This window comes from Xiphias gladius, chromosome 9 (assembly GCF_016859285.1).
Source record: "Xiphias gladius isolate SHS-SW01 ecotype Sanya breed wild chromosome 9, ASM1685928v1, whole genome shotgun sequence".
NCBI lineage: Eukaryota > Metazoa > Chordata > Actinopteri > Istiophoriformes > Xiphiidae > Xiphias > Xiphias gladius.
In genome coordinates, this window is record NC_053408.1 from 16259521 (window position 1) to 16286828 (window position 27308).

At 41.4% G+C, this 27308-nt stretch overlaps 1 protein-coding gene across 1 annotated transcript in view; it reads right to left on the minus strand.

Annotated features, from left to right (window-relative positions):
- Nucleotides 1–393: 393 nt before the first annotated feature.
- Nucleotides 394–27308, minus strand: part of shisa9a (shisa family member 9a) — a 43505-nt gene continuing 16590 nt past the window's right edge. Inside the window, exons 4-5 of the mRNA XM_040135960.1 lie at nucleotides 10882–11073; nucleotides 394–1265 (exon numbers count right to left, since the gene is read on the minus strand). Of these exons, the coding sequence (XP_039991894.1) occupies nucleotides 394–1265; nucleotides 10882–11073 (1064 nt within the window). The remainder of the gene's footprint in view (nucleotides 1266–10881; nucleotides 11074–27308) is intronic.

Consider the following 27308-nt stretch of genomic DNA (forward strand, 5'->3'; position numbering starts at 1 on the left):
TAATGCTCAGATATTGTTATCATTACAGAGTAGATATTATCCATGAGACAACAATCCAATATCACCACAAGTGTACAGACATCCCTGCTCTATAGGCTCTTTTTTTTTTATGGTTACAGACGCCACCAACTTGGATGCCATCCTCTTGACAGCAAAGGTCTATTCAGTGATGTGATTAGTGAACTCTCGGTTTGTGAAATGAGGAACACTCAGACACAGTGTCACTGTCGTACCACATTCAACAGTATACCAACGAGCCTCAACTTCTTCACACAAACACACACACAGATCTGCACCTTTGACCATCCCAGGAGTTGGTGTCTCCAATCAGAGATTACTTTTGCCACCACTCCACATGCATCCTTTCCCTCTTGTTCTCCCTTTCCACCTCTCTCACACAGTCACCTCTGTCTTGCTGTTGGTCACAAAGTAGGGCTGTGTGGGGAGGAAGTGTTGGCTGTGGCTGTGGCCTCTGGTGCTGTGGAGCTGGTTCGGCTCCAGCACGGTACACTGAGGCCTCTTGTGCCCATACGTCTTCCTCCGGCCCACAGTCTCAGTCCCATCCCAGCCCTTCAGCCCTAGCCCCATCCCGTGCCCAGCCGCAATTGTGTTGGAACTGTACGCCAATGGGCGGCCCATTGTAGCCGAGCTGGAGCCAATGGTTGTCACGGCGGCCCTGGAGATGCCCAAGGACGTTCCACCTGGCATGGTCCCCGCCATGTGTGCCAGGGAGGTTGCCCCGAGTCCTGGCGGCTTGCTACTGTGGCTGTGAGCATGAGTGTGAGAGCTGTGAGAGCTGTGGACACCGTGGCCATGGCCGCCTTTGGGTTTCTGGCCGTTGGGCTTAAGTCCTCCACCTCCTCCTCCACCAGCTATGTGCCGTTCTGTTGGGAGGGTTGAGACGGAAGAGATGCTGGGCATCTCTGTGATGTAGGTTGCAACTGGCTCTGGAGTCAGTGGACCCAAAGAAGTCATAGGGGTCATGGACGTCATTGGGGTGAGGGATGTCATTGCTGTCATTGAGGTCATGGGTGTCATAGACGTCATTGGGGTCATTGAAGTCATCTGGGTGATGGTGGGGTTCATGGGATTGGAGGTCATGGGGTTTGAAGCCATGGGATTGGTTGTCATTGGAGGAGTCATCGACGACATGTTGCCTATAGAGGGTCTGGAGTTGCCCATTGGTTGGAGAGGAAGACCGCCCTTTGTTGGCAGCTCCACCATCAGCCGACGCTTGTTGTAGAGTTCACCGTTGTACTTGGCAGCTGATGGGAGAGGGAGAGAGAGAAACAGAGAGCTAATGAAAATGTTAAGAGTTGGTAAAAAGCACTAAAATCTTGGGTTAAATGTTGAAATCTAAATGAAATTGCTTGCCCCAATTTGGGTGCTCTTTTTTGACTGTCAGTTGGGAAAAAATAATATCCTCAGCTCATCTGTTTTTGCTACGGTGGAACAGAAAAAAATAAAACTGTGATATAGAGTGACTCAGACATTCACTAGTTTGCAGATCTTTCACAGACATGTACATGTGAGCACACACACACACACACCAACACAAACACACACACACACGGGCAGAAGTTTGGATAGAAAACATCCCATCCCTTTTTCTCCCTCAATATTATAACAAATACTTTAACTTTTTTAGTCAGCCTCCCCCCATCAAAATGACCAACCAGGGTGTAAGCGCTACTGTAAACGCCTGCATATAGAGACCTGTTGTGCCACCGGAGGAGTGAAATCAAAAGGAAAGCCCAGAATGTCTCTCCAACCTCGCCTCTTTCTCCCTTACAAAGTCAAGAAAACATCTATCTATTTATGTGTGGTGGGAAGGTGTTCACTATGATAAAAAGAGGAAGAATATCTGTGAGAAATATGTGAGGCCATTGCAAATTTGCACTGTGGTGGTCATTTTTCCAACATTGCACATGTTTTTTCTCCTTCTGACATATTATAAAGAAAACATTTTAAGAATGCTTTGTTTACTGCTCTTTCTAGGGAGCAAAAAGTAGTGCATTTCTAGAGTTAGAATGCTTTCTGATACACAGTTATAGATCTGGTTTTGTGTACACACTAATTGACATTTTTGGATCAGACAAAAGAGTTACAGAAAACCATTACAACATGCACTACAGTGGTGATTCTTCCAACACCTGTGCCTTGTACTCGGACAGTCTGAGAGTTCAAACATTGAGTGAAAAGACCTAATTTTCCTTTCCACATACAATAAATTGAAGACTTGAAGACCTTGTGGACTGCTTCAATTTGGGATATTGTTTTAGAAGGTATAGATCTGGTTTTGTTTACCTGTAATAGAGGTCTTCACGGATCCACTTAGTTCTGAGGAACCAAGATCCCGCCTGGTACCCGAGTCGGACTGGGTCCAAAATTCTACTCAGTCTAATAAGGTCAGGTAAGGTCTAGTTTTACTGCTTCGGGTCTCGGGTCTGTGTGTCGATATATCCAATACTCGCGTTGATCAAAATACTCCCAAGTGGAATCAGGTGTGGGGGGTGAGAGGGTGTAAGAGAGCTGTGAACTTCACAGCTCACTGGAGCTTTGTGTTGACAAGAGAACTGAAGCCAAGTTTATTTTAGGAAAATCACTGGCCTGCAAGATTTATACAACTAAATGATAGTTTTTAGGAATCTGATTCACAGATATAACATTCTCTTTTGACTATCTATCGCCTATTTGGCTAAAAAATGTTTTATTGCTTGTGCAGGAGGTGGAAATTGGACTTCAAATTATTCTTCTTATTATTATTTTTTAATCTTAATTACTTTGCATTTGTTCTTCGGATATTATTATTACCACTGCCAAGGAGGTTATGTTTTCACCCGTGTGTGTTGGTTAGTTTGTTTGTTGGTTTGTCAGCAAGATTATGCATAAAAAAGTACTGAGCCGATTTGCACCAAACTTGGTGGAGGGATGGGACATGGGCCAGGGGAGAACCAATTAAATTTTGAGGTAGATCCACATTCATTTACTATGAATTTATATTTATTCTTGGATCTATTTGGTCTTTCCTTTTTGGTTCGAATGTGTTTTCCGTGGGTCAGTTTCAGATCAGGTCCAAATTTTTGGACCTGTGAAGACTATTGTGTAACAATGTTTGTATGGTGTATGATTCCACTTGCCATGTATCCAGTAGCGTAGGTTTACTAGCTTATGGATGCCCTCTTTCAAGAGATATATGCTTGTGGGTCGCTTTATAACTTTGCTAGTTCATGAAAGATTTGCCTAAGGTAGGTTGTTAAGCTCAGTGCTCTGCACAAATGTAGTGAATTCATATCAAAATGTAGCCTGTATGAACATGTTAGCTCCCCCAAAGTGTAACAAGTGGATATAATGCATTTCAATCAGACCAGAGAGTTGCAGAAAAAAATCATTTGTTTTTTTTTATCGGGTAAAGAGTATGAGGATGTATATACAGTATAAACATAAAAGCATGCACATACAAAGTCTCACCCAACATACAACAACATGTATCTATCTAGTTAAATGCAGACTGAAACAACACACAGAAGTTTCAGCCTCGCTATGATCTATGTGCCGTTTAAGCACCATATCTACGGTATACCTGTGTGTGTTTCTTTAGCCTTGGAGCAGTCAGCTCTAATGCCTCACATTTATTCCTCCCTCTGTCAGCCACTGTTACCAAGCTACAGTCTCTCTTATCACTGCAAAATGTGACCTTTTTTTGCTTTTGGAGTCACATTCAAAGTCAAGTCATTACTCTCTAGCCCTTGTTGGCATCAGATCGTTGAAGATAAAGTTAACATACTCAGTGAGTTTGCTTTGCCACTGTAACTATAAATCTAGTTTATCACTCCGTGAACAGGGAGAGAAGCGAGTGGAGGGATAGCAGAGGGGGCTGTGGGTGGAGGGAGAGCAGCGTCTCACCCGTTGCCGCTAGACCGCCCCTGGGGAGCAAACTTGCTCAGGCGACAGGTGAATCAATCCGGCGGCAGTCAGCTCAACGTTGCACACATCCGGCGGTGTACGTGAGTGGAAATGGAAAACACTGCTGTTACGCAGTATGGGCTCTACATGCCTCTGCCTGAGAAAGGCCAGCACCCCACAGAGACTAACATACATTATGCATCACGAAAAAAAATAGGCAGTGCTTCTCTGAAGTCCCTCAGCACCAATAACATAAAGACCTTATTGGGTCAGACTAGTGTGTCAATGTGCTTTCTATTAGACCATCAGGTTGTCTACTGCCAAGGTGATGGAGGGCTTATTAGTTATAAAACATTTAAAACCAACAGTAAATTTCTTTTTACATTTTACAATATCTTTATGCAAAATCAAAGACTTTTTTATTATTTTTTTTATTATTTACTATAAGTGGTTTGATCTCCCTGTGATGGAGCTGCCACCCTAACAAAACAAAAAAATCCAATAGTCTGGGTTTTCAGTGGAGTTTTATGGTCTTATGGTGAAGTAAATGCTCTTAGAGGCTTTTTCCCTTTGAAAAGTAAACTCTTTACAACTGAATGGTTATGTTCTTTGGCAGGAAAATGGTCTAATGTAAATATATTCAATTTTGGCATAGGATGTGAGATGTAATCTGAACCTGCTCACTGTAGTAGATCAGCTGCTGTCTCCACTGTGGAAATACAGTTATGTCAGGCAAATTGTAGCCTATAAAATAGGCTATTAGAGACACAGGTGCAAACTACTTGCACTCTGTTATAAAATACTAGAGAATGTGACATTTTAGTCACCTCAGCAGGGTGGCTATAGGAATGACAGTGTTGGTGTCTCGGGTTGATGCACCGTTTTGGCCAACTGTAAAATATGTCAAAAACTATTGGATGGACTGACATGAAATTTTGAGCAGACATTTGTGACACCCAAAGGATGAATCCTACTGGCTGGTGATCCCCTAACTTTTCCTTTACCACCACCATGAGATTGACATTTCTGGTTTTTAGTAAAAACCTAGTGTGGATGTAGACTATTAAACTTCAGGAGGATGCAGGACAGGACCATGTGATTAAAGCGTGATTAAAAAAAAAAAAAAATGCAATTCATCCCCCAAATACTACAGACCTACTTTGCAGAACATCTGTGGAAAACTAACTTTTTAACAGACATGTGGGAACATGCCATCCATCTCTTTAGGGTTTATGGCAGTTGCTGAAATGGGGAGAGCAGCAGATTTGCATTAGATGTGAGCCATAACTGGTCGTTTGTACTTGTAGGAGAATGTGTCCTCCTCTGAGGCTGAGTTACAGGTCTACATCCAGGGACCTTTATTAGTTGGATTTTGCCTTGGTTGCGTTAAAATTCGATAAAGTGACCTTATATAGATGCACAGGGGGACAGTGGAGATGGCTATTGATTGACAGAAGTGTGGCTTATCAGCTGGACGGGAGACCATTGGGAAAGTGGCAGATGCAATTAAAGAAAAGGGGAAAAAAAGACAGGGGAAATGGTGTTGATCTTAAACTTGGTTCTATTTCTCATGGGGTCAACAGACAGTGAAAACACCAGACTGTGTAGCAGAGGAGACGAACAGAAAAGGAAAGCAAAGTCCTTTTATGTTGCTCAAGATTAAGAGAGCTCACACAAAGGTGACTTCACGTTCCCATCAATGGACTCAGAGTAATGGTAGTTTGCCTCCTGGAATCCAAGGCTCCTATGCTGTATTTATCTAGACAGGTTTCAAATGCTTTCATAGGTGCCTCTTTGAATACCACTTGTGGAATGAAAATCTGTCAGTGAAGTGTGAGCATGGGGGGGGGTGCAGTCCTTCAATTACAGTAATGGAATCAGATATAAGTCGCTATAAGGGAAGATCGAAATTAGCAGCCCGATGATTTTTTTAAGGAGCGATACGGAGTGTGATGAATTGGAGGAGGGTTTCGGGGGTGAAGAGGAGATGGTGCGTGTGGGAGGGAGGAGACAAGAGAAGCAAAAAGAAACAAGGTGAGGGGAAATGCAGAGGTGCAGATGAGAGGGCAGGAGGCAGATGATAAAGGCGACAATATGAAAGAAGAGTGAAGAGAAATTGGGGAGTGGGGAGAGGTTGGCGGTAGAAAGCAGGAGAAAAGGTGAGAAGAAATGAAGGAGACAGCTAGGGAGACAAGTGGAGAGGGAGGGACTGGAGGAGAAAAATGAAGAGGTAGTGAAAAACGAGCCAAGACATTAAAGGTTAGAGGATCAAGCAGGAGGAAGGAAAATGGTCCAGGAAAGGTAGTGAAGGGAAGATGAGGGCCATTTTCGATAAAAAAAAAAGAGGCACAGAGGAAGAAGTGGGTTCAATAGGAGCAAATGAGGAGGAACGGGACAATATTGACAGACGTGTGCTAAAAGGTTTGAATATAATTTCTGCGTTACTGCCTGGACTCAATTCAGTCTTTGCAAAGAAAGCTATATGCAAACCCAAATGTAAAAAAGTTGCCTCATTGTAAATGAACCATACTGGTAGTTTTGCACTTTTTATCTCATTAACTTGAAATTGTGTAGACTTTAGATTACTTACAATCAATTTTCAGAGCATACTGCAGCATTTTAGACTGATTTTATGACCTCCAGGCAGACTCGGCTTTCAGAACACATTAGTACATTATAAAAATCTTAATACGGCCTCTGAATAGTAAACAGTCAGAGTGAATATTTTGCTCAAACTTATTGTTGGATAGTTATGCAGGACTTTTGTGAGAAAAGACACACTGTCTTTGTTCATGTGAACAATAAAACACTGGATTTTGAATTATAAGGAGGTACTGCACACTTTAGCATATTTTTTGAGCTGAAAACTAAGTAATATGACTGTACTGTGATTAAATACGTCAGTGCTTGTGCTGATATTGAAATATCTTTCCAAAGTTATAAAAATCAGCATTCCATAGGCTGAAAATGGTTCAGCACGCCACCTACTGTTTTAATCATCCTGAACCTAGCAAGGTGAATGCTGACATCAACCATTTGGGAGTTATGTAACGTCATGAAATTTAAATTAAAATATAATGTTAACGCCTTCCAATCAAAGGTGGGCGGCCCATCTCCCCCAGCGTCTGTCCCTGAGTGGGAGTCTGTGAAACCGAGCCCATTTTCAAATATATACTGATCGAGACTCATCATCCACAGGAGTTTACGCTATTTTTTCTAACCCTCTACTTGTTATTTTTCAGTTTTGGCACAGTTGCTTAGACTGGTGTTTTTGACAGCTGTAGAAGCACCGCCAGACTGCATTCTTTCCCTTCAGACCCTCATATGGCTCTGCAGTGGTTGCAGATAACAGCAAGTCCCTCTATAGCAACACACTCCTATGTACATTTGCGATCTGCATTTTTCACAAAAGTGCTATTCTAACTACATGCTACTACTCTGAGAACTCCGGCTTCGGGCATTACTGGGGCTGGGGCCAACAGCTCGAATTGATACGGCTCGGGACCACCACGGTCCTCCACCACACTAATGTTCACTTCAGAGGATTCTGGAGGTGAAAAGACCTCCAGCTCAAAAGAGCCCTCTAGCATAGGTGCCTTGCAGTCACTGAGCAACTCCTGCTTCACACATCCATGCCTCTTGACCCCCCTCTCAGCCCCTTGCCCACTTTCTAGCATTTTTCAAAATTATGGTGTGGGTCGAGTTAGATTCATAGCTGGAAGTGAATAAACAGCTAATATTAATGTCCTCCTCCACTAATAAATCTAATTTTTTCATACCAAGAGTCACAATTTGATTCAGATTCTTGATGTCGTGATTCCATTCGAGAATGATTTTCAATTCAAAACTGATTCTTGATTAAAAAATTATAAAGGGGCCACTAGTTTCAGGCTCTTGCTCCAGCGCCAATACATTCACTTGTGTTTCAACTGAAATGCAACGTGACACAAAAGTGGCCTAATTTAGCTAGATGGTCTTCATGTTGGTTGTCAATAAGAAAAACGCAGAAAATCTTATGTGGGTTGCTTTTGGATTTGAAAAAGCAAATTACGTTATTTTGGAAGTATGTTAGAGTCTTCAGTCTGCATGAGAATATTGAAATCAAAAAGTAATTCAGTAACTAAATGCCATAAACATAAGATGGTCCGTGTGTTCTGGAGTGGACGGGGACACTGTTTCTGCTGCAACAGTAAAACTCATCGCTATCCATACCGCTGTACTGTCACAGGTCTTAGCAATGAAACTTCGGGTTGAGTCGTTTCCTTTGGCCGAGCATAGTAGGGTGAAGTTTTGTAAACAGCTGAAGTGAGATGGATAACTGTAGTTTGTTCATGCTGCACTTTGCCCACACAGTTGAGTCGTTGCTCCATCAACATAACTTTACTAATGACGTGACAAAATCTATTAATCTACTTTTTGAAATTTCTGAATCTATTTAGAATCATAGAAGATAAAAATCATGATTCTTATGTTAATTGATTCACCTGTTAGAGGGGGAAAGTTTAAGACGTGTATGTACAAGCAGGATTTTGAGACATCACAACTAGTTCGGAAGCCAATAATGGTCCAGTATGTAACGTACACAAGTGTGGTGTGGAAACTTAAAACCTACAATGCACACATACTGAGAATGGACTTTTCAGTGAAGTAGGAAGCATCTTGTGCCCAGAAGTTAAATGGACTATTTATGTATATATTTCCATATTCATAGATTAGGATTTTTCAAGAAGGAGTAGATGCACAGTAATTTCAAGATTTTTTAATTAGGTAATTAAATTAATACATTTTTGTGGGGCAAAGGATTTTGATCATTTTTAATGCATGAAACAAAGCAGCAAAATATACGTGGGCTTCAAAGAAAAAACTACATCTTTCAATACTGATGCTGTATAGAGTACATTCTCAATCTGGAATGGTTCACAAATCCAAGGAATTTTTTCTAGGATTTTCTTTTTCTTGTACCTGTTTTCCATCAACCTGCCTTATCTTTTTTCACTTCAGTAATGGATTTCCCATATTTCCCGAAAATGCTATACTCAGTCCCCAGAGCAAGTGCTGCATCAATCTGTTGGTGTTATGTGCCATTAGATGAAAGGAAAGCAGGAGCCTTACATCAGAGTGCGAGGTTTCCAGTCGGGAAACAGTGGGGTTTCGTCCCTTACTCAACTTGCAGCGTGTCTTGTGGCTGCACTGCACTCTGATGTACTGAAGCTCCTGTCAGTGGAGAAACTGACAGGAGGCATCTCTGCCTCTCGTATGATGGATTCCTTCTCTCCTTGCTGAATATTGGTCAAAAATGTTGAGCTGAGAAAGAATCCCTCTGTTCTTTGCTCCTCGGAGACTGCCACCAAGACTGCTTCTTTTGGCATTTTAGATAACTGAACAATTTTCTGCAATTAGATACAGTCGTAGCTGTGCTGAAAATATCTAACCATTGTCTGAAGTCTATATTTCGCCAGTTAAAAGGGAATTCTAAAAATACACCACCAAACAATAAACATGCCAGGCTTCCTTTAATCTCAAAAACGATGTGTCCACTTATCACTTACAGTGTTATTCATCTGTTTCTCTGTTTTCAGTTTTGCTGGCAGTTATATAAACCACTACCGTAATTCAGAACATCTACTTGCTCCGGGGCATAAAGCAGTACTCAGCATAAACAAGCATGATCTATTACTGCAACATGCCGACAGATGAGTTAGGACCCTTTACATGCAGTATGGTGTAGGGAGTAACATTTATGATACAGAGGAAGTTAATACCTACATTTGTAATCTAAATTAAATATTTTACCTTCTGCTGTTTGGCATGCAGAAAGAGGCTTTTCAAAGACAAGCTCTGAGTATTCATCCAATAAGGGGCACAAATGCAGACAAATAGCAAGTTGTAGCTGTTTATTCAAATATGCCATTGTGTTAGTAGATAATATCTTGCATGAGTGGGCTGAATTCTGAATCAAGTGAGGGCAGGGTAGCAGAGACAAGCTGACAAGACACACACTGAAGGATTCAATCTCGGATCGGTTCAGGTTATGAAATAGTGATGCCACTGCCAATAACATACGGGCATGGTGACGAAAATTCAAATCAGCTGCACTGGCAAATGACCTCCTTGAATTTGGTGGCATCCATTAAGCTGTCAAACAGCTTGATAAGCGTGCTGTTTCTGTTGCACACTGGGTCCGGTTTGGTAATCAATAACACCTGTAAAACCAGCCTGCGAGACTGCTGTAGTTGCATTGTTCCTGGAGACCTCTGGAAAAACCCTCTGCTGCCCTTTGTGTTTGGGACACAAAACGTTTGGGGAGTGTACGTAATTTATGGGGGTGGGGAGGTAAGGCAAGACTATGTAATTTTTTGTTTTGCTGAAGGGAGTGTGGAGATGATCTTTAGTTTTTTTCTTGCCCCAGGTTTGAAATGTATTCTTTCTTTCTTCTTTCTTCTTTTAAGACTTATTGAAAAAAAGACAATATAGCTACATACTAAAAAAGTATGCCATAATATCAGTTTTCAGAAACAGCAGACATGGAACTTTATACTTAGTTATACTGTAGTTAGAGGAACATGATGCTTTTTTTTTTTTAAAAGTCAAATGCAAGATAAATGCACGCCAATAATTTTAATACACTCCCTTAGGAAACTACAAAAAAGGCAAGTAATGAATAAATCACACCCCTAGTTCTCCATTTCTCAAGATCAAGAAGTTCTTACTGCCAACTCAGGATACATCCGATGGCGACCCTGCTAACAAGAATGGGGGAAGCCCCGAGATTGACTGTGACGATGATGCACCCTCTCCAAACACTGCTCTAGTCAGATCCACTGGCAACGGCTGGTAAAATCAGTTCCTTTTTTATAACCAGTCGTGCAACATCAAGTACACTGCCTCTCACTTAAACTGTGAAAATGTTCTCTGTTCTTCTTCATCTATAACTTGAAAGATGCTAAGATAATAAGGAGCTTGACAGACACTCACCCACAGCCTTCAGGGAGGCGTACTTGTTGAGATCCTTGTTTTGCTGCTGCTGCTGCTGCTGCTGCTGCTGCTGCTGTTGCTGCTGGTGTTGCTGCTGTTCATAGACGTGAGCCAGCTGGCTGAGGGCAGGGTAAGGGTGCTGCTGGCCCATGTTTGAGCCCGGTCCCACGTTGTTGTTGATCTGGCCACCCTCTGTGGACAGGGATACATGACAGGACAAGGTTACGATCAGGTTTTAGGCTGGTTATGTGGGAGCGTCAACATGAATATCTCTCATTCACATTTTCCAGCATCCACTCACATAATCACCCCCTATTTTATATTGTAGGATCTGGTGCTTTAGAAATTCTGTCCTCATTCCTCAATTCTCTGGACACATGAACATCTATTCTTTCAGTACCATCAACAGATGAACTGTTGCCATCATTCTACAGCTGCAGCCCATTGTATGCCATGCTGCCTATTACACGAGTGTATATATGTACAGTGATTAGCTGCATCTGCTGGGTAATACATGAGATTTTACCAGTAATTTCACCATGCATGCCAGAACATTTGTGTCATCATTAGAACTGAAATACTCATGTCCCAGAATTTCAATTTCAGCACATTACTAAACTGGCATTTTTTATGTACGTTTGACTTATCAGCCTAAAAACGGAAGATGAACTGCGTCAAAAAAGAGCCTTTGTCCTTTCTATCTGAGGTAACACATCCCAAATTCCGGTGTCAGGTAATGTGTGAGAATTGTCTGTAGTGAGCACTCGGACTAGACTGGGGTTGAAGAATTTCCAGTGAGTTTTAAAAGTATTTCAAGGGAATCTATCAGTCTTTTCTCGGGATTATCAGGATTTCTCACAATAAAAGAAGTTTAATTTTTAAAAACAGAAAGTAGAAAGTAGAAAAATAATTCTCCTTAAAACTTCATCGTCTTTGAGGCGGAAAAAAAACAAACAAAATGCCAACCAGGCAGAATTCTCTTAAAAGTATTTTTTCTGAGCAGTTTTAAGGGACCGCTTGACCATCTTTATAGTTCTGACCTGAGGTCATTACTGTTGCAGTAGCAGGACAGAAAATCATCAGCCCTTTCAGCATGCTGTTTGGAGACCATTGTTCTTGGACAGAGTTGTAACTTTTGGGCGATCTTCAGCACTCAGTGCTCCACCTGTTGATTGCTTCACAATCAGCCCTACTAAAAATCTTTCCACTACAGTATAAACGGCCGTTTCAGCATGAAAAGTAGTTGGGGTAAACCGCTGCGGGCGAAATGTTGATGCAGTTTACTACGATACTACTACGTGTATTTACAGGTTGCATGGAAGAATTATCCTTTAAACAGCTTTCAACTGTTTCGATTGCTTTCTAACTAGCTTTGATGCACTCTCAATTGTAACCTGCAGTGTTCATGTATTACAGCTGACTCACGATGCATATATTTGTGCATATATATTTTGATATCAAGCCATTACCTGTGACATAAACCTCAGCTTTTTCAAAACATTACAACACATCTTTTTACTATTACTGTTTATGAGTATGTGAATTTGCCTGTTGTGGCTTTAACAGTAGGAAGTTGCAGTAGGAAGTAACAGATTTCTTATATTAATCACAGTATGATGGTTGCAGAATTTGTTGACTGTAATGTATTTCCCTAATTAAATAAGTGATATTCAATTTCAGTCTACTCTCCAAAATCATTCCGCAAAAACAGCTAGAAAAAATCCAGTGGGTTTAAATTGCTGCCTCTAAACTGTAGTAAACCATTAGTAAAACTTGTGTTTTTGATTTACCACAAAATGCAGTAGGCTTTGTATTCTGATTGTGATTAGCAGGTAATCAGTCCTCCACACCCCAGCACATTTTAAAAGTAGTCTATTCATCCATGGCCAAAATCGACTGGTCAATGGATCTCCATCATCCTTCAGTTATACACTTCAGTTATATAATGCTGCCTAAAGCCGCACCTCCTCTGGAAGATACAGAAACCAGATGGCAAGATGACACATCCACCAATGTACAGATGGAAAGGAAAGGCAGCACCAGCAGCTCAACAGAGTTGTATGAGAGCGGCGGGGAATTGCTCTAGCAGAACTGCGCAGTCTGACTTTGAGGCACAGCCGGGTGTTAAAATATGTGTCAAAATTCAGAGGACACCCTCTCCAGCACTGTTCTCTCGCTGCGCTGAGCCTGACAGATAATTGCAATTTCCTGTTGCTGAAGGCAAAGGTATCCTTGCTAAGTGAACACATTCTGTTAAAAGCCCCAGTACTGCCACTTGATAATTTGAAAAAGTAAGTAAAACTTAGGAGATAGAGAGCAAGAGGAGAAAGTGAAAAATGAAATAGGATGAAGGGAGAGGCATGAGGATGCATAAAGAAAGAAGAGAGTGAGAAGGAAGTTATAGAAATTTCTGGCAGAGAAATAATGGAGGTGTGTGGTGCTTCACACATCTCTTGCTGTACAAAATCATTCACACAGACAGTGCAAGACAAGAACATAGACACACCTTAAAAGATGAACCATCTCAACATAGTCCTATAAATACAAGCTCTTCCCCCATCCTTCTCCTTCGCCCTCTTATAGGTGCTCAGACAGATGGCCTTGTGTTGCCCCACAACAAACAGACGAGAACGCTGCATGGCCACAACCCGACTACATTGATTCCCTCCACCATTTTCTCCACCAGCTTCATCTCAGCGGTGCATTGTTGAGCCACGAGGTGCGCTCAAATGCCTTAAAGCTCCACCACTTAACTGTCAAGGCAAAGCAAGTTGTGTTGTTGCTAATTAATCACTTAGCCCTGGCACTGACTCAAACCACACACACAGACACACACGCACACACATACACTGACTGACAAGGAAGACAGGGAGAGACAATTAAAAAGAGCATCAGAGTAAGAAACAGTGTCAGGCTGTGTAGAAGAAAGAATAAGAGACAAGTATCCCCGTTGTGATGAAACATCCAATGGTGCTTAGTGAAAAGGAAAAGACATGTGATGCAAATTCATATTGACAACTTGAAAAAGCACATCCAAAACTGGAAATTCGATGACTGCAAAATGCAAGCTTGAAACATTTTCTGACTATTTTATTGGATTTGAATGCCACTCATGCAGTGTCTCTCTGATACACTTCTTGGGTAAACACTTTGTGATGTACTGAAATGGTTTAGCAATACTGGCTCACTGAAGGCTACATGAATTTAAGTAAATTGAAATGGAGGCTGAGTGAAGGGGGCCGGCTGTACGCTGTGGAGGGGGGAGAAAAGAGAGACGGGAAGAGAGACATCCATGTATAGCAGGAATAAGGAAGAAATGGAGCTAAAGGCATTGAGTCATTATGATGATGAAACCCCCATCTCTAGTGAATTTAATAGAATTTCTCAAAAAAAGAAAACACTCACTCTAGTCATGATGAAAGCCAGTCCGCTGCTTTCATAGGACGCCAAAATGGCTGGCACGAGGTCCCCAATTTTCATAATGGATTTTGTCTGGTTGAGGAGCGCAATTAAAATGCAATATCCTATCAAAGTACAGGTGCACCTCCGTATTTTCAGGCACTCTGCCATGAACTGGTTTGCAGTGAATCCATGAACATTCACAGAAATGCCAGCACAGTTGTAAGACCCACAATTACAAGAGGAGACTACCTCACATTTGTACTGTATACTAAATTATGATTGTCTGCAAATGATCCTTATGTTGCTAATAAAATTCTTGTGAGACAGAGTTTAGTAGTCTGATAGCAGAGCGACTACAGAGACAGTGCATTAAATTGGACACGTCTGCTCTGCCAAGTTGGATGGCAGTTATGTGTGACAAGCTGGCAAATCAAATCATAGTTTCACAGGGCCACAAATAAACATCTGGTTACAACTGTGGTGCACTCTGGCTTAAGCCATAGTGCAACATTTTGAGAAAATCGACTTATTCACTTTCTAATTGAGGGATAGATGAGAGCTTACATAGCACTTAAATGTCTGTGCTGTAAATATGAAAATACAGCAAGCCCAGGAGAAGGTTAGCTTATCTTAGTATAAAGACTGGAGAAGGGGTAAGAGCTAGCCTGGCTCTGTTCAAAGGTAACAAAATTTGCCCACAGTACCTCTAAAGCTCTTATTTGTTTAATCCATACCTTTGTAGAGATCCAAATTAGCTGTTTCCCCGTTTCCAGTCTTTGACAGACATAAGAGTGGTGGCAATCTTCTCATCTTACCCTCCACCAGGAAGGAAACAAGCAAATTTCCCAAAATGTCAAACTATTCCGTTAAATGTAAGTGGAAACAATAGTATAGTGAACTTTGTTGTAAGGCAAAAGACGGATCTTTACACTGTTCATTAAGCTCCCATAATAATTTAATTACCTGTTGCTGCAACTTTTCCACGATGGTTCAAAGTATTGTAGTTACAGATAGTAAAAATTATTACAAGGGCATAGAAATGAGTGTGCTGGTTCAGATTTTGCCCTTAATACCACTTGCTTTATCCAGCACCTGTTAAAACTGTTGGATTTGCATCAGCCATTTTTAAAAGTAAACCAGGTTTGAAAGAACCAAATTCAAAAGCAATTCAACAACCCATGAAGGCTTACAGTACGAATGTGATTCATACAAGAAATTCTAACGGCACCATAGGGTCAGGGCTTGTGGTTACAATAAGTATACCAGTGGATTCATTGGACACTCAGTATCCACTTTGGGAAGAGCATTTTCTGCTGTTTATCACATTATAACACAAAAATATAAGTGTTCCAGTCAATAAAATTTGCACTGCTAATTGTCCCTTCAGAGACCTTTTTGGTCCGTTCATGTCTATTGCTTCTAAGAACCATGACAAGAATTAATATTCCGTGCTGCCTGTCTCTTTGAATCACACTAACATTCACCTGTAGTCACCTCCAGTACTGACTCCCGAAAACAGTCAACAATCTTTTCTCCTCGCTACTGTTTGCTTACAAAGTGCTGTAATTATTTAAGCTTCATAGAAATACTTTGTAAGCTCCTTTGACATGCTCAGTAGCTTGACAAATGTGACAAAGATGACAGGAATTTGAACCAAACATGGATGATTGCCAACCTGGCCGCATACAGTCTTGAGAGAATGAATAAAGAAATGTCCAATTATTATACTACTTCCATCCTATTGTTCTACTCTCCCATTTAAATCTGGCCCAGGATCCATCTCAGTCAAAACCCTCTAATCCCTGCATTTTGATCTAAGTGAAAAAGATCACACACACTCAGCGGCTCAGAGTGAAAACAAACACAGCACCCTGGATGACATCATCAGACTGGGAACCTATTTACCTGGATGACTAACAGCTGACTCCAGGATGTCTGTCAGGATGATGGAGGATTCCAGTGGGACTGTGGGTTTGGTCACAGTGCCTCACCTGAACCAAAACAAACTGATCCTGTAAGGTCATGACAGTCTTTGGGATTTTCCCCCAGGATTAGGTAAGCAGCACAATACAAAGAAAGGAAAATAAATTGGATATAGTTGGGAATCCTTAATGGATATTACAAGCTTAAATTGTTTTTAGGTTTTGGTCAAATAAAATGGAAAATAAAGAGAAAACTTAGATCCCACAACAATTCTCCTTTACATCTACACAAATATGATTATGATTACACAATCTGGAGTTCTTAGTGGAGGTACAGTACAGTAGCTATTACCACCACTACTGTGTAGGAGATTTGTTACAGTGATTTCAAAATAAAAGACTGATGATGGATGATTAGGATTCTTTAAAGTGGCAGCCCAGTCATCCTCTTAATAGAACTCCTGCACTTGGGAATTTAGTCTTCTAAACCTTGCTGCCTTTCATTTATATGGACACTGATACTGCCATGCCGTGAATTATTTTACAGACAGTGATGTCAAGTGTCTTTGCAGTGACAGGATGTGGAAATAAAACTGGTCTTTGGTCCCTGAAGTAGCCATTGTGGATTCTATTGAAAATATTTATTGTTGACTGTGGATGTAATTCTGTAAGGGAATGTAATCCTTTAAAAGGGGTTTTACACAATAGAAAAAGTGGCTAAATATGCAGGCTCCTCCGTTCATTTCATTGAGGCTCGACTGGTGCAGCAGGGGTTCCTCTGCAGACAGTTCTGCCAAAAATTGCAGGGTACTGCAGCAAAAACGTTGGTCCAGGCTCTACCTTTCCTGCCGTGCAATGCGCGCCATTCAGCAATGGACTGCCCTAGCCAATCGATGTGCAAGCATGGATATTAGGTAGAATATTGTGTAGTGTGTACATTGTAGCAGTGTGATGATTCGCTGAAATAAAAACGTGCATGCGTGGCGTGAGGTAGCGGACAAGCTACAACACATTAAGTTACAAATTAAGTCCACTGTAAATAAATCAGATAGCCGTACAACTGACATGAATAATGCGCTACGTCAAGTGTTAACATCATAAAAGGAACTTATCATTCAGTTACAAGATGTGGGTTTAGTATAAATCATGTTTTAACGTGATATCTTTATCCTCTTGTATATTGTTCACCTAGCATATGGCATTTTTCTATTATAAGTCCTGGTATGGTGGAAGTGTTGAGTAATATCTCCCAGATTTCCTCTTCAAGTTCTCAATCTTTGCACTCATGTGCCAACAATAAAAGTCAACTTCATATCAATCAGAATTTAATGGTAAAACTGGAATTTGACTAATGCAGTTGTTTAGGAGAATGTATCCATGTTTACCATTGAAAACAATGTCCTGTCCATGCATAATGCATTCTTTGTGTGCTTAGAGTTTGTTTGGGCGGCATTATATTCTTCATTTGCAATGATGGTAAGATGGCTGCCAGGTTGTGCTAGCTGGAGTGTTCTCCTACTTATTTTAAACTAGCCACTGTTGCTATTGCTATATTCTTGCTTAGCTAAAGCAACATCTCAAAGAGGAAAGCTCAACGAGGAAGCTCAGAGGTTAGTTATATTAGAAAAGGTTAGAGGCGGAGTAAGAAATCATGAAACACAACAGCGAACTAGCGTTTGGTTTATAACATCTGCGCATTTTTAGCTGCATGGGAAAGGTGGCAAAACAAACCTGCCGTGCTAAGATTGTAATTGTAAGGGTTAAGTTTAGCACACAGACTTGAAAAAGTTATATTTACTGCTGGCTGTGTGGGAGTTGTTTTCAGTTAATGCCATGTCACTTTTGAGAAGACATACAGAAACTCACATGAAAAAAAGGTTTATTGTATTTTCCAACTTAAGTATGGAATCCATGGAATTCTGACTTACAATCAAATCCATCCAGGTTTATTGTCCATCGGAGGGTGTGTTCATCTAACAGTCGGTTGAATAGCTGTGAGAAGATTTCTAAAGGTCACTTATTATGATTTTCCTCAGACCTCCGTTAGCTTGACAAGATGGATGTCTGGCTGTGCAAGATAACTGCTGACCAATATGAAAGATTTATCACTTCCTGTACACCATTTTTTCCAAAGAACCACTCGCAACACTCTCTGTTTGCAAAAGTATATCATAAAATTGGCTTTAAATTGGCTTAAGGCTGAATTATTGCAATGCTACATCAGTCACTGACAAGAGGAAACTGGGCATTTATTTATATGAAGTCATCATAGAAGACTACGGTAAAGGTTTTTTGGGGAAAGCATTGCATTGGTTCTGAAATGTATGCCAGTGAGACAGGAATGTCAGGAATACAGTAAAAGTGACTGCACTGATGAGACAGCATCTGATGAGCTTATGACCGCCAGGAAACAGACAGTACAGTCAGCAATGCACAACATGAGTATGCACTATATAACTCTGCAGATGCAGAGTCGTAAGGCACCAAAACACTGAGTGATTTCAAAGCCACACTGTCTCCCTCGTGGGAAGCCAGACATCCAGCATGGAGCAGAGAGGCAATCCACCCGGGGCAGAACGGGTATCTGTGCTTTTCTCAGGTCCCAAACAAGAAAATATTCTCTTCTGCTACATACTGAATGGGGGGAAATATGGTAGACAACACATTCAACTCTGTCCCTTAATGTATACTGTATAGTTGTGTTTGTGCAAGAGAAAATGAAGAAGAAAAAACACAAAGAGAGACAGAGACATCGTGAGAGAGCCAGAGCACATGTATGTAGGAGTGCTTCTATCTCATGCTTGGCCTGGGTCCATTGCTACTGGCTGTACAGTGTAATTTCGCTGCTTGTTTGATTCGGCACTGAAAATTGTAAGCAGCTGACTCATCTATTATTCCCTCTTTCTCCTCACTCTGCAAATGGATAAATCCTCTTCTTTCCTTCAGTTGCAAAACTGCCTCTTTGTCATTACTCAACCCTCTCCATCTCTCTCTTTCTCTCTCTTGTCATGGCAACCGTATTCTCTGGTGTAGTATTTGCTCTGCAGCACACGGCGAGTTCGCATTGTCCCGCAGTCACCCACGCCCACATATCAACAGGCAGGCCGGCTGTACTGTACTGAAAAAGTCATTGTTATGCAACCTATGTTATGTTGCCTGCTGCTCTGTCGATCTGTCTGTTCATCTCTCTCCGCTTATTCTTCACGTGTCTGTTTGCCTCCTCTGAGATTGTTCTAGGTCACATCCTAACAGCTTTATCAAGCATTGTCAAAAAAGCACACATGTTTTATTGAAAGACTTGCTCTAGTTTGGTAAAAAGGCAGTTTCATGAGTCATCTTTGCGTATAACCAAGCAACGTTTGATGTTGAATAGATGTTGACACAGAAGTCTTCACCGACGATGAAAACCAGCGTAAATAGAGCCTGACAATGAAAAGATGAGATGTGCGCAGTTGTCTAAAGCTGCTGCATGTTTTGTTCTGTGAAAATGGGATCGACGATAAATATCTTTGTGATATTAGTTCAGAACAGTTAGTATACAAATTCTGTGACCATAACAGCTTCCTGAGACTACAAAACATTGTTTAAAGTGTTAAGTCTTCTGTATTGATTATGTAGCTGTAAGAGCTCTTGACTTGTCCAGATAATTCACCCTTATGTGACAGCGTACACACATCCTTATGTGTAAGTAGGAGTGTGTGGGGTCCTCTGTTTTTCTGCATATGCATATTTAGTCACACTGAAAATGATAAGCAGGTTATGTGAGAGTCTGTGTGAGGCGGGAATCGAGTGCTTTCTCTTTATTTGCCCTCTTGTCTGTATGCAGTACATAACAAGCACCACTTCTGTCTTGACCTCATCACTTCGTTCCATATATGTGACCGTTGAACGCAATGGAATTATGCCAGGAACCAGGTGTAAAAACCCTCTGGGTATGGCGGGCTGTGAGGTGAATGAGTTCATGTGGAGGCCTGAGTAAAAAAGGCGTGTTTGGGCCCTGAGGTGAATAGGTCGGCCCTATGTGATTAGTGGGCATGGGGTCATCAGAAGCTTGTGATATATAAACAATAAAGTTTGCTGGCATGAGAGAGAGACAAAAAGCGAGACAAGAACATATGTCTGAGGCTCCCTGGGTCTTGCTACCTGCTGGCACTGTCTGCAGAAGGGTTGCAAGTTTGAAGTGTAGGGACCAAAAAGCTCACAGATAGAAACTATTTGACAGCGATGCTTAGACCTTGAAAGAGTGCCGGCTTTATGAGAGTCAAGCAAACAGCTCAAAGCTTTTAGAGGTGCTTCAAAAGTCACTGAATAGCCTTTACATCCCTGATTCCTAACCAGGGCTACTTGTACTCCAGGGATTGCAGTTGCCAGGGGATATGTGGAAAGATTTCCGAGTAGCTCAAATAATTTGAAAATTGGAAATTAGGATTTTACTGAAAACTGTATGTACCCATATAGCCACCTGTAACGCCTCAACACCACATGCTGGGATTGAGAAGGTGTTCAGGTAGCAAGCAGATAAGTCTAAACAGTTACTTAGAAATAATGGATACGTGGTTGAAATAGACATGGTAGCTAAAAATGGTGAATAAAAGTTCAAATAGTTAGCTTAACGTAATGGGTAAACTGTTGAAACAGTTAGCTGAAAACAATGGAGAAATAGTTAGCTAAAAGTAATGACTAAACAGTTGAAATAGAGAGTGTAGCTTTGGGATAAATGGCGAAATAGCTGAAATTAAAAGGTTAAAATATGGAGCTAAGAGCTGTTTTCAACAGCTTATCTGCTACGGTTTGCTAAAAGGGATGGATACATTGTCGAAAGAGCCAAAAGTAATGGCTAAATGGTTGAAACGTCTAGCTTCTAATAATACAAACTTAACTAAACCAGCCTAAAAGTTGAAAGTTCAGTTGTATAAAAAAAAATACTGTAGCAAAATAAACTTTTATATATTTATAGTGTTAAATAACATCCAGTTTTGAACAAATTTGTAATATGTGGAGTGGTGTCTTTGAAGGGTTACCTGAGTTCTTCTGACAGCTGTGGCGGTACTGTACGTCTGGGAACTACTGCTTTGAACTGCAGGACTCGGCAGTTTAGAGACACATTAAGTTTCAGAGTACCAAAATGAGAACTTGCATGAGCACGCGGGGGCAAATCTAGGCATTTGCAATAGGATAAAAGGATCTTGTGATTTTAAAGACATGTCACTGGCACCAGCATCCATTTATTTGCGCAGAAACAGTACCTTAAGGACTTGGGTGTGCATGGCCATGAATGATATATTTCATGTAGCTTAGCAGTAACGCTGCTGTGTTGCATTCAGCGGACAACACTATCTGTCTGCTCCAAAGTAATGTGTCAGATTCTCAGTGTTATATATGGGCTTGTTTTCCAAACATTGTTCATCTCATTATCATCAGCATATGTTGCTAGCTTTGTCTATGCTCATTAGTGCATCAGTACACTTCCATTTAAGAAGAGATAGAGAGAGAGAGAGCTCAGAGGGGTGACATGAGGGAGAGGTTGTCGTGAAATGCTCAAGAGACACAGAGAAATGTGTGCAGACAACTCTGCTCCATAACCGATCACATATCTCTGAATAATTCCCATGAGGGCTGACCATTAAACAGACAGGAGTGCGATACAGGGAGACCGTATTACTGAAAAGTCTGTCATGGGAAATGGCGGCGGGAAATGATAGCAGAGAGAATAGCTTATCTACCCTTAATTGGTCCTCCCTGAGCCCTTGAAAGCACAATGACTTCCGCTGCACCCTTTTATGATTACGGCCTTCCGTCATACCTTCCTCATTATGATGAGCTATCGATTTCTATTGTTCCTTATTTTTCTCTCTCCTATTCACAGTGGAGCATTTGCAGCTGGATTCAACAACTGTCTCCCTCTTGCATTGTCCTGTCACAGGACAATGCATTGACTCGTGTCTCACAGGACATTGTTAGAGCTAGTCACTGGTCAATAGTAAGATATCACTCTGATATCTATAAAGACCTTATGGCTGTTTAAAGTACAAATATCTAAGTCCAAGGGAGTTGTGTTTTAAAAATAGGCTGTGTGGGAATAAAAGTTCTGATAATGGCCATCACTGTCCCATGAGACCCTTCCATTGAAAATTCATTTCCCGTGAATCCATACTGTATGCAATGACAGGTTTCTTAGATTTCTATCTGTATCAAATCCTAAACTGTGGCAGATGGGGGCACCCAGTTGTAACAGCATTGCTAAGTGTCACTGCGACTGACTTCACACACATATTTAAACAGAAAAGAATCTACATTGTGGCATCTACACAGCACAAGTAGATGGAAACAACTGACATGTGAAGGGCACTAGAGCAAATGAAATGCAAAATAACACCCCCGGATAGCAAGAACTGTTTATCAGAGGCTTAAAACCAAAAGTCCTCTGCACTGCTGAGTGCTGGCAGATATGTGGGAGAACACCGGGTAGAAAACGGAATGTGCAAAAAGTTTTTTAGAAAGAAAGCTGCGAACTACTGTCTAATAACTGCAATTCAGGCATAATCACATTAACAAGAAATCAAGTCAACCAGAAATCAAACAGCACACTGGCCTTGTAATGGTCGAATGAGCTTCAATTAATACATAAGTGGCATGGCAGGCTACCAACACTGAGGTTTGCAATACTAATGTAACTTCAATGCTAAAACAACCGCTGAAAAACCTCAGATTATAATGAAGATTCAGTAATTAATCTGACTTTATTTCTTACCAGTTACCAGATACCTCGACTGAGGGTATTTGTCGATACCAATTCCTGATCCAATACTCGCGCTCTCTTTTTCCCAAATTTAAAATCTGTGTAGCACATTCAGTGGAACTCATTGGGATCATTTTATGTAAGGTAACATGACGCTGTGTTGCCAAAAGCTATGACTTAATGAATATAACTGATTGATTGAATGACATTGACAAAGAAACTGTATTTAATGTGGATCCGTCACACCTGGCCGAAGTGCGGATGCTTAATAACATCAGACTCTGCCCCAATGTCGATCTGGCAATAGAATCCACAATGGCTACTTCAGGGACCAAAGACCAGTTTTATTTCCACATCCTGTCACTGCAAAGACACTTGACATCACTGTCTGTAAAATAATTCATGGCATGGCAGTATCAGTGTCCATATAAATGAAAGGCAGCAAGGTTTAGAAGACTAAATTCCCAAGTATGATCTAATTTACAGTTAGTGGAAAAGCAAGACATATATGAATACATGAGTACATGTTTAGGGATGCACTGATCGTTTATCAGATCAGATCACCTTAGGTAACTGATCCAAATCTAAAAAAGTCTCTTTGTCTATGTCATTATAAAATATAATGGAAAATATATATATATTTCTGTTATCAGTTACATATATTTAGTCAAGGTGGACATGTCAACTTAGTTTTTGTGCAACAGAAATCCCTGGTCTCATGTTAGCTTACGTAAAAATTATTCCAATGAGTTCTGTGCTGTGAGGTATACAGACTTTGAACTTGGGAAAAAGAGAATGCTGGTATCGAACTGGTACTCAGTATCTGCAAAGTTATGGTATCGGGAGAGAAAACGTTGGATTGGTGCATTCCTGCAAACAATTTTGTGGTAAGAGGGCAAATGTAACCCTGAAAACAGATTATGCGTTTTCAGACGGTATGCATGTTTTCCTTCACACACTCCTGCGAGCCCCAAAATATTTGAAAGAAATTTTCTTTCTTGGTATTTCAAAATACCAGTATTCAGGTTTCTGTCACATGATTGTATCTCTCAAGTGCCTTGGGCAGTCAACTCTGGTGTCTACAGACTGGGTGTTTCTCCCTGTGACAGGGCTCATCAGTCAGCAAGCCACAGAGAGCGAGAGACAAGCAGACAACGAAAACAGAGAAATAAATACCTGCTCCACCAAAACACATGATTGACAAGGCGGAGCCCTTATTCATCATGATGATGGATCACCACTCAAGGAAACAGAGCATGTCTGCAATAACATCTGGGCCTATTGTTTTTCTCAACGATCTTCTGTCTCGCTCACAGAAAAATGTTAAATTTTTAAGTCATGCCCTGATTGTTCATGAATTTTTGCCAGTTTTGAATGTTAGTGTCCTTTATGTTTGTCCCCTTCTAACCTTTTCTTTCCTCTCCCTCTGAGTCTCTTTTTTCAAGAGCTCGTTTAAATGTTTGGCTTTAACCGAGCGTTGTTTGCTTGATTGGCAAGATGCTACCACTGCAGTGCCACCTTGACTTACTGAGCTGTGCTGTTTCCCCCTCTTCCAGGGTTATGATTCAACAGTGGGACTGCCGCTCCATCAACTCAGGGCAACATGCTGCTAGAGACAAAGAGAGACAGACAGAGAGGGAGGGAGGCGGTGGGAGATGGTGATGATAATGATGTGTGTCTCCACGGGGGGCTGACACCTCTGGCAACATGTCAGCAGTGCCGACCCAGATACCACAGCAGAGAGACAGGCAGGACACTGCTTTCCAATGGTTGCCTATGAGAGCCTGTCGGGTAGTTATGGTATTCATGATGACAAAAGTAAAGGAAAACATATGTGATTTAAACTGAAAGAATGTGACATTAATCTGTAATTTACTTTGTAATCAGCAAAAGTCCAGTATACAATAGTGTACTCAGTATCCTTGAATTGGAGCCTAATTAGAGGGCATTGATTTTACACATTTCAGTTTACTTGTCACATGGAGTAATACTCAGACTGTGAAAACAGTTGTGTAATGTCTTGTGTGGCTCCGGAGGGAGCTTTCCAAAGTTTGAAACAATAACCCCGATGACATCATCAGGGTTATTTTTTCAACTTGGCTTGAAACTTGAAAAATTTTAGCTGACAGCCTGCATTACAAACTGGAGATGTGAAGTTGGGAAAAAGTGGACATTTTGGAAACAAGGAAGATGGATTATGAGTAATGTAGGATCCAGCCTTTTTGGAGCTTGATCCATTAAAACTTAGAAACTTTAGAAAGTGACAAAATCACTGGAGTAATGCTTTAATATTTTCTCAGAAAAGTCTCAAAAGCACCCTGAATAAAGACCATGACATGCACTTGAAAGTTTCAAAAGCTAGCAAGTGGAGCTTTGATCTTAGATTATTTTGTTAAAAATGCCTAATTACATTTTATATATTTTATTTAACTAATTGCTGTTAGCTGTGTTCTACAGGCAACAGTTGGTATCTGATTTTTAATAGAGGCTAAACTCTTACATCGTTCTCACCGTAATACTTAATCCAGCAGCCAGACTGAAGGCAGGATTCTGATAGCTGATAGTGTTTAATTAAGTGTAACCTCAGAATTTATTCTCCCTGCAGTCTCTGACCCACAGGCTGCTCCACTTGCTCTGCTGAAGAGAAGCTTTATGTTTAAAAGCTTTAGTCTGCTGCACCTGGCCCTTGGGCTGAATCCCTGGCAGGTTTAAGTGTCGGAGCAGAGCTGTGAGGGGCTTTTCTTGGCCCGCGAAGACAAGACGGGGCAGTAGGCTGATTTCCCCTTGCTCATCCCTCCGCAGCCAGCAGCAGCAGGATGAGAAATGCATGACAATAATTGCTGAATTCAGGCGAGCCGCGGAGTTAAATGCAAGCAGTTGCACTTTACATGGCATCAGAACAATCTAATCAACCCTAGACCGCAATTAACAGGCTTTTGTTTGTTTGGGAAGAAAGAAAGGAAGGGCTTCGAGCTGTACGTCTAGAGAGCTACAGTACAAATAAGCCTTGTTACACACTTTCTAGAACTGGCTCAAAGCACAACAGCTCGATAACATGACGCTTTGTCATCATGCACAGACGTAATTTGCTCTGCTCGCAGAGTTTCTGACATTTAGGAGTTTCCTCAACAACAACATTCTGACCACAATCCATTCCTCTCTTTGTTTCTCTTTCAGGCCCCCCCCCCAAAAAAACCCACAAGACAAAACATCAACAATGAGTGGGAGTGGGTCAAAGCGAGTCAGCAGCATAGCCTTGCATCCTGAACATGGCTCCATCTGTGAAGTACAAAATCTGTCTCATGTTCCTCTTCTCCTTTAGTTAAAAGCACTGATTTTGCCTTCTGTTCGCCCCCCAGGGGTAACCTGACGGGAGGTTTTTACGTCACCCATTCCGCGGTATGTTCTTGGATGCGGGTTTGTGTGTACTCCCTACTGGACTGTGAAAGTGGTACTTGCTTAATGTGAATGTGATTGGGTGCTTTATTGTAGTGGGATTAGTTTACTAGCGGGGTAGAGACGACCATAGGGCCAGATTGAGAGTCTTTGTGTGTAGAGTAATCTCTCTTCTCCCCCTGTCTCTGCCTCTGCGTTGCTGCCATATGCCTGTCTGATATCAGCACATGGTAGGCAACACACTCTTATCTGTGTACCTGTTTATCTGTCTTCTCTTTCTCTCCGTGACTCCTCCTCTCACTCAGTTCCCTGCTCACTCCGTCCATCTGTTGTCAAAAGCATCCTGAGTATTTATCTGATGGTCTCTCTGCCCTCTTGTCTAGCTGCAGCTCAAAGAGCAGGTCAGAGCACTGTGACTACCCTACCACACATATCCAGGGGCATATGATCCCTTTCTCCTGCTTTCCTCCAGCTCATGAAAGATATCAAATTTGGGGAGAATGCAACATTATTACCTCAGAGTGGCCCCAAGGGATCTCCGCACTTAGAGGGGAGGCTTAGCCTGTTAGTGAATCCCACACTCTGTCGCAGGGACTGTCGATTCATCCAGGCCTCAGTGATGTTCTAATATTAGTGATATAAACTAAATACAGCACATATTGATGGCCCTTGCTGCAGGAATCAACTCGAGAAAGATATCCATACTGCCTCCGACAGTAAGGGATGCAAGTGAAAAGATAGAGGGGAGAGAAAAAGTAGGTTACTGAAGAAAGACCGGCCGCTTCGCTCCATTTATAAGCAGGAGAACACAACCACTGGCAGTGAGCATCGGTGAGTGTACGTCATTGTGTACTGTTTAAAGCGTACTGAGTGTTGCTGTGTCTTTGTGAGAGAGACACTGGCTGGAAAAACTGTAACAACAGAATGAACAACAGAAATGGAAGCATATAGGGATGCATGTAAATAGA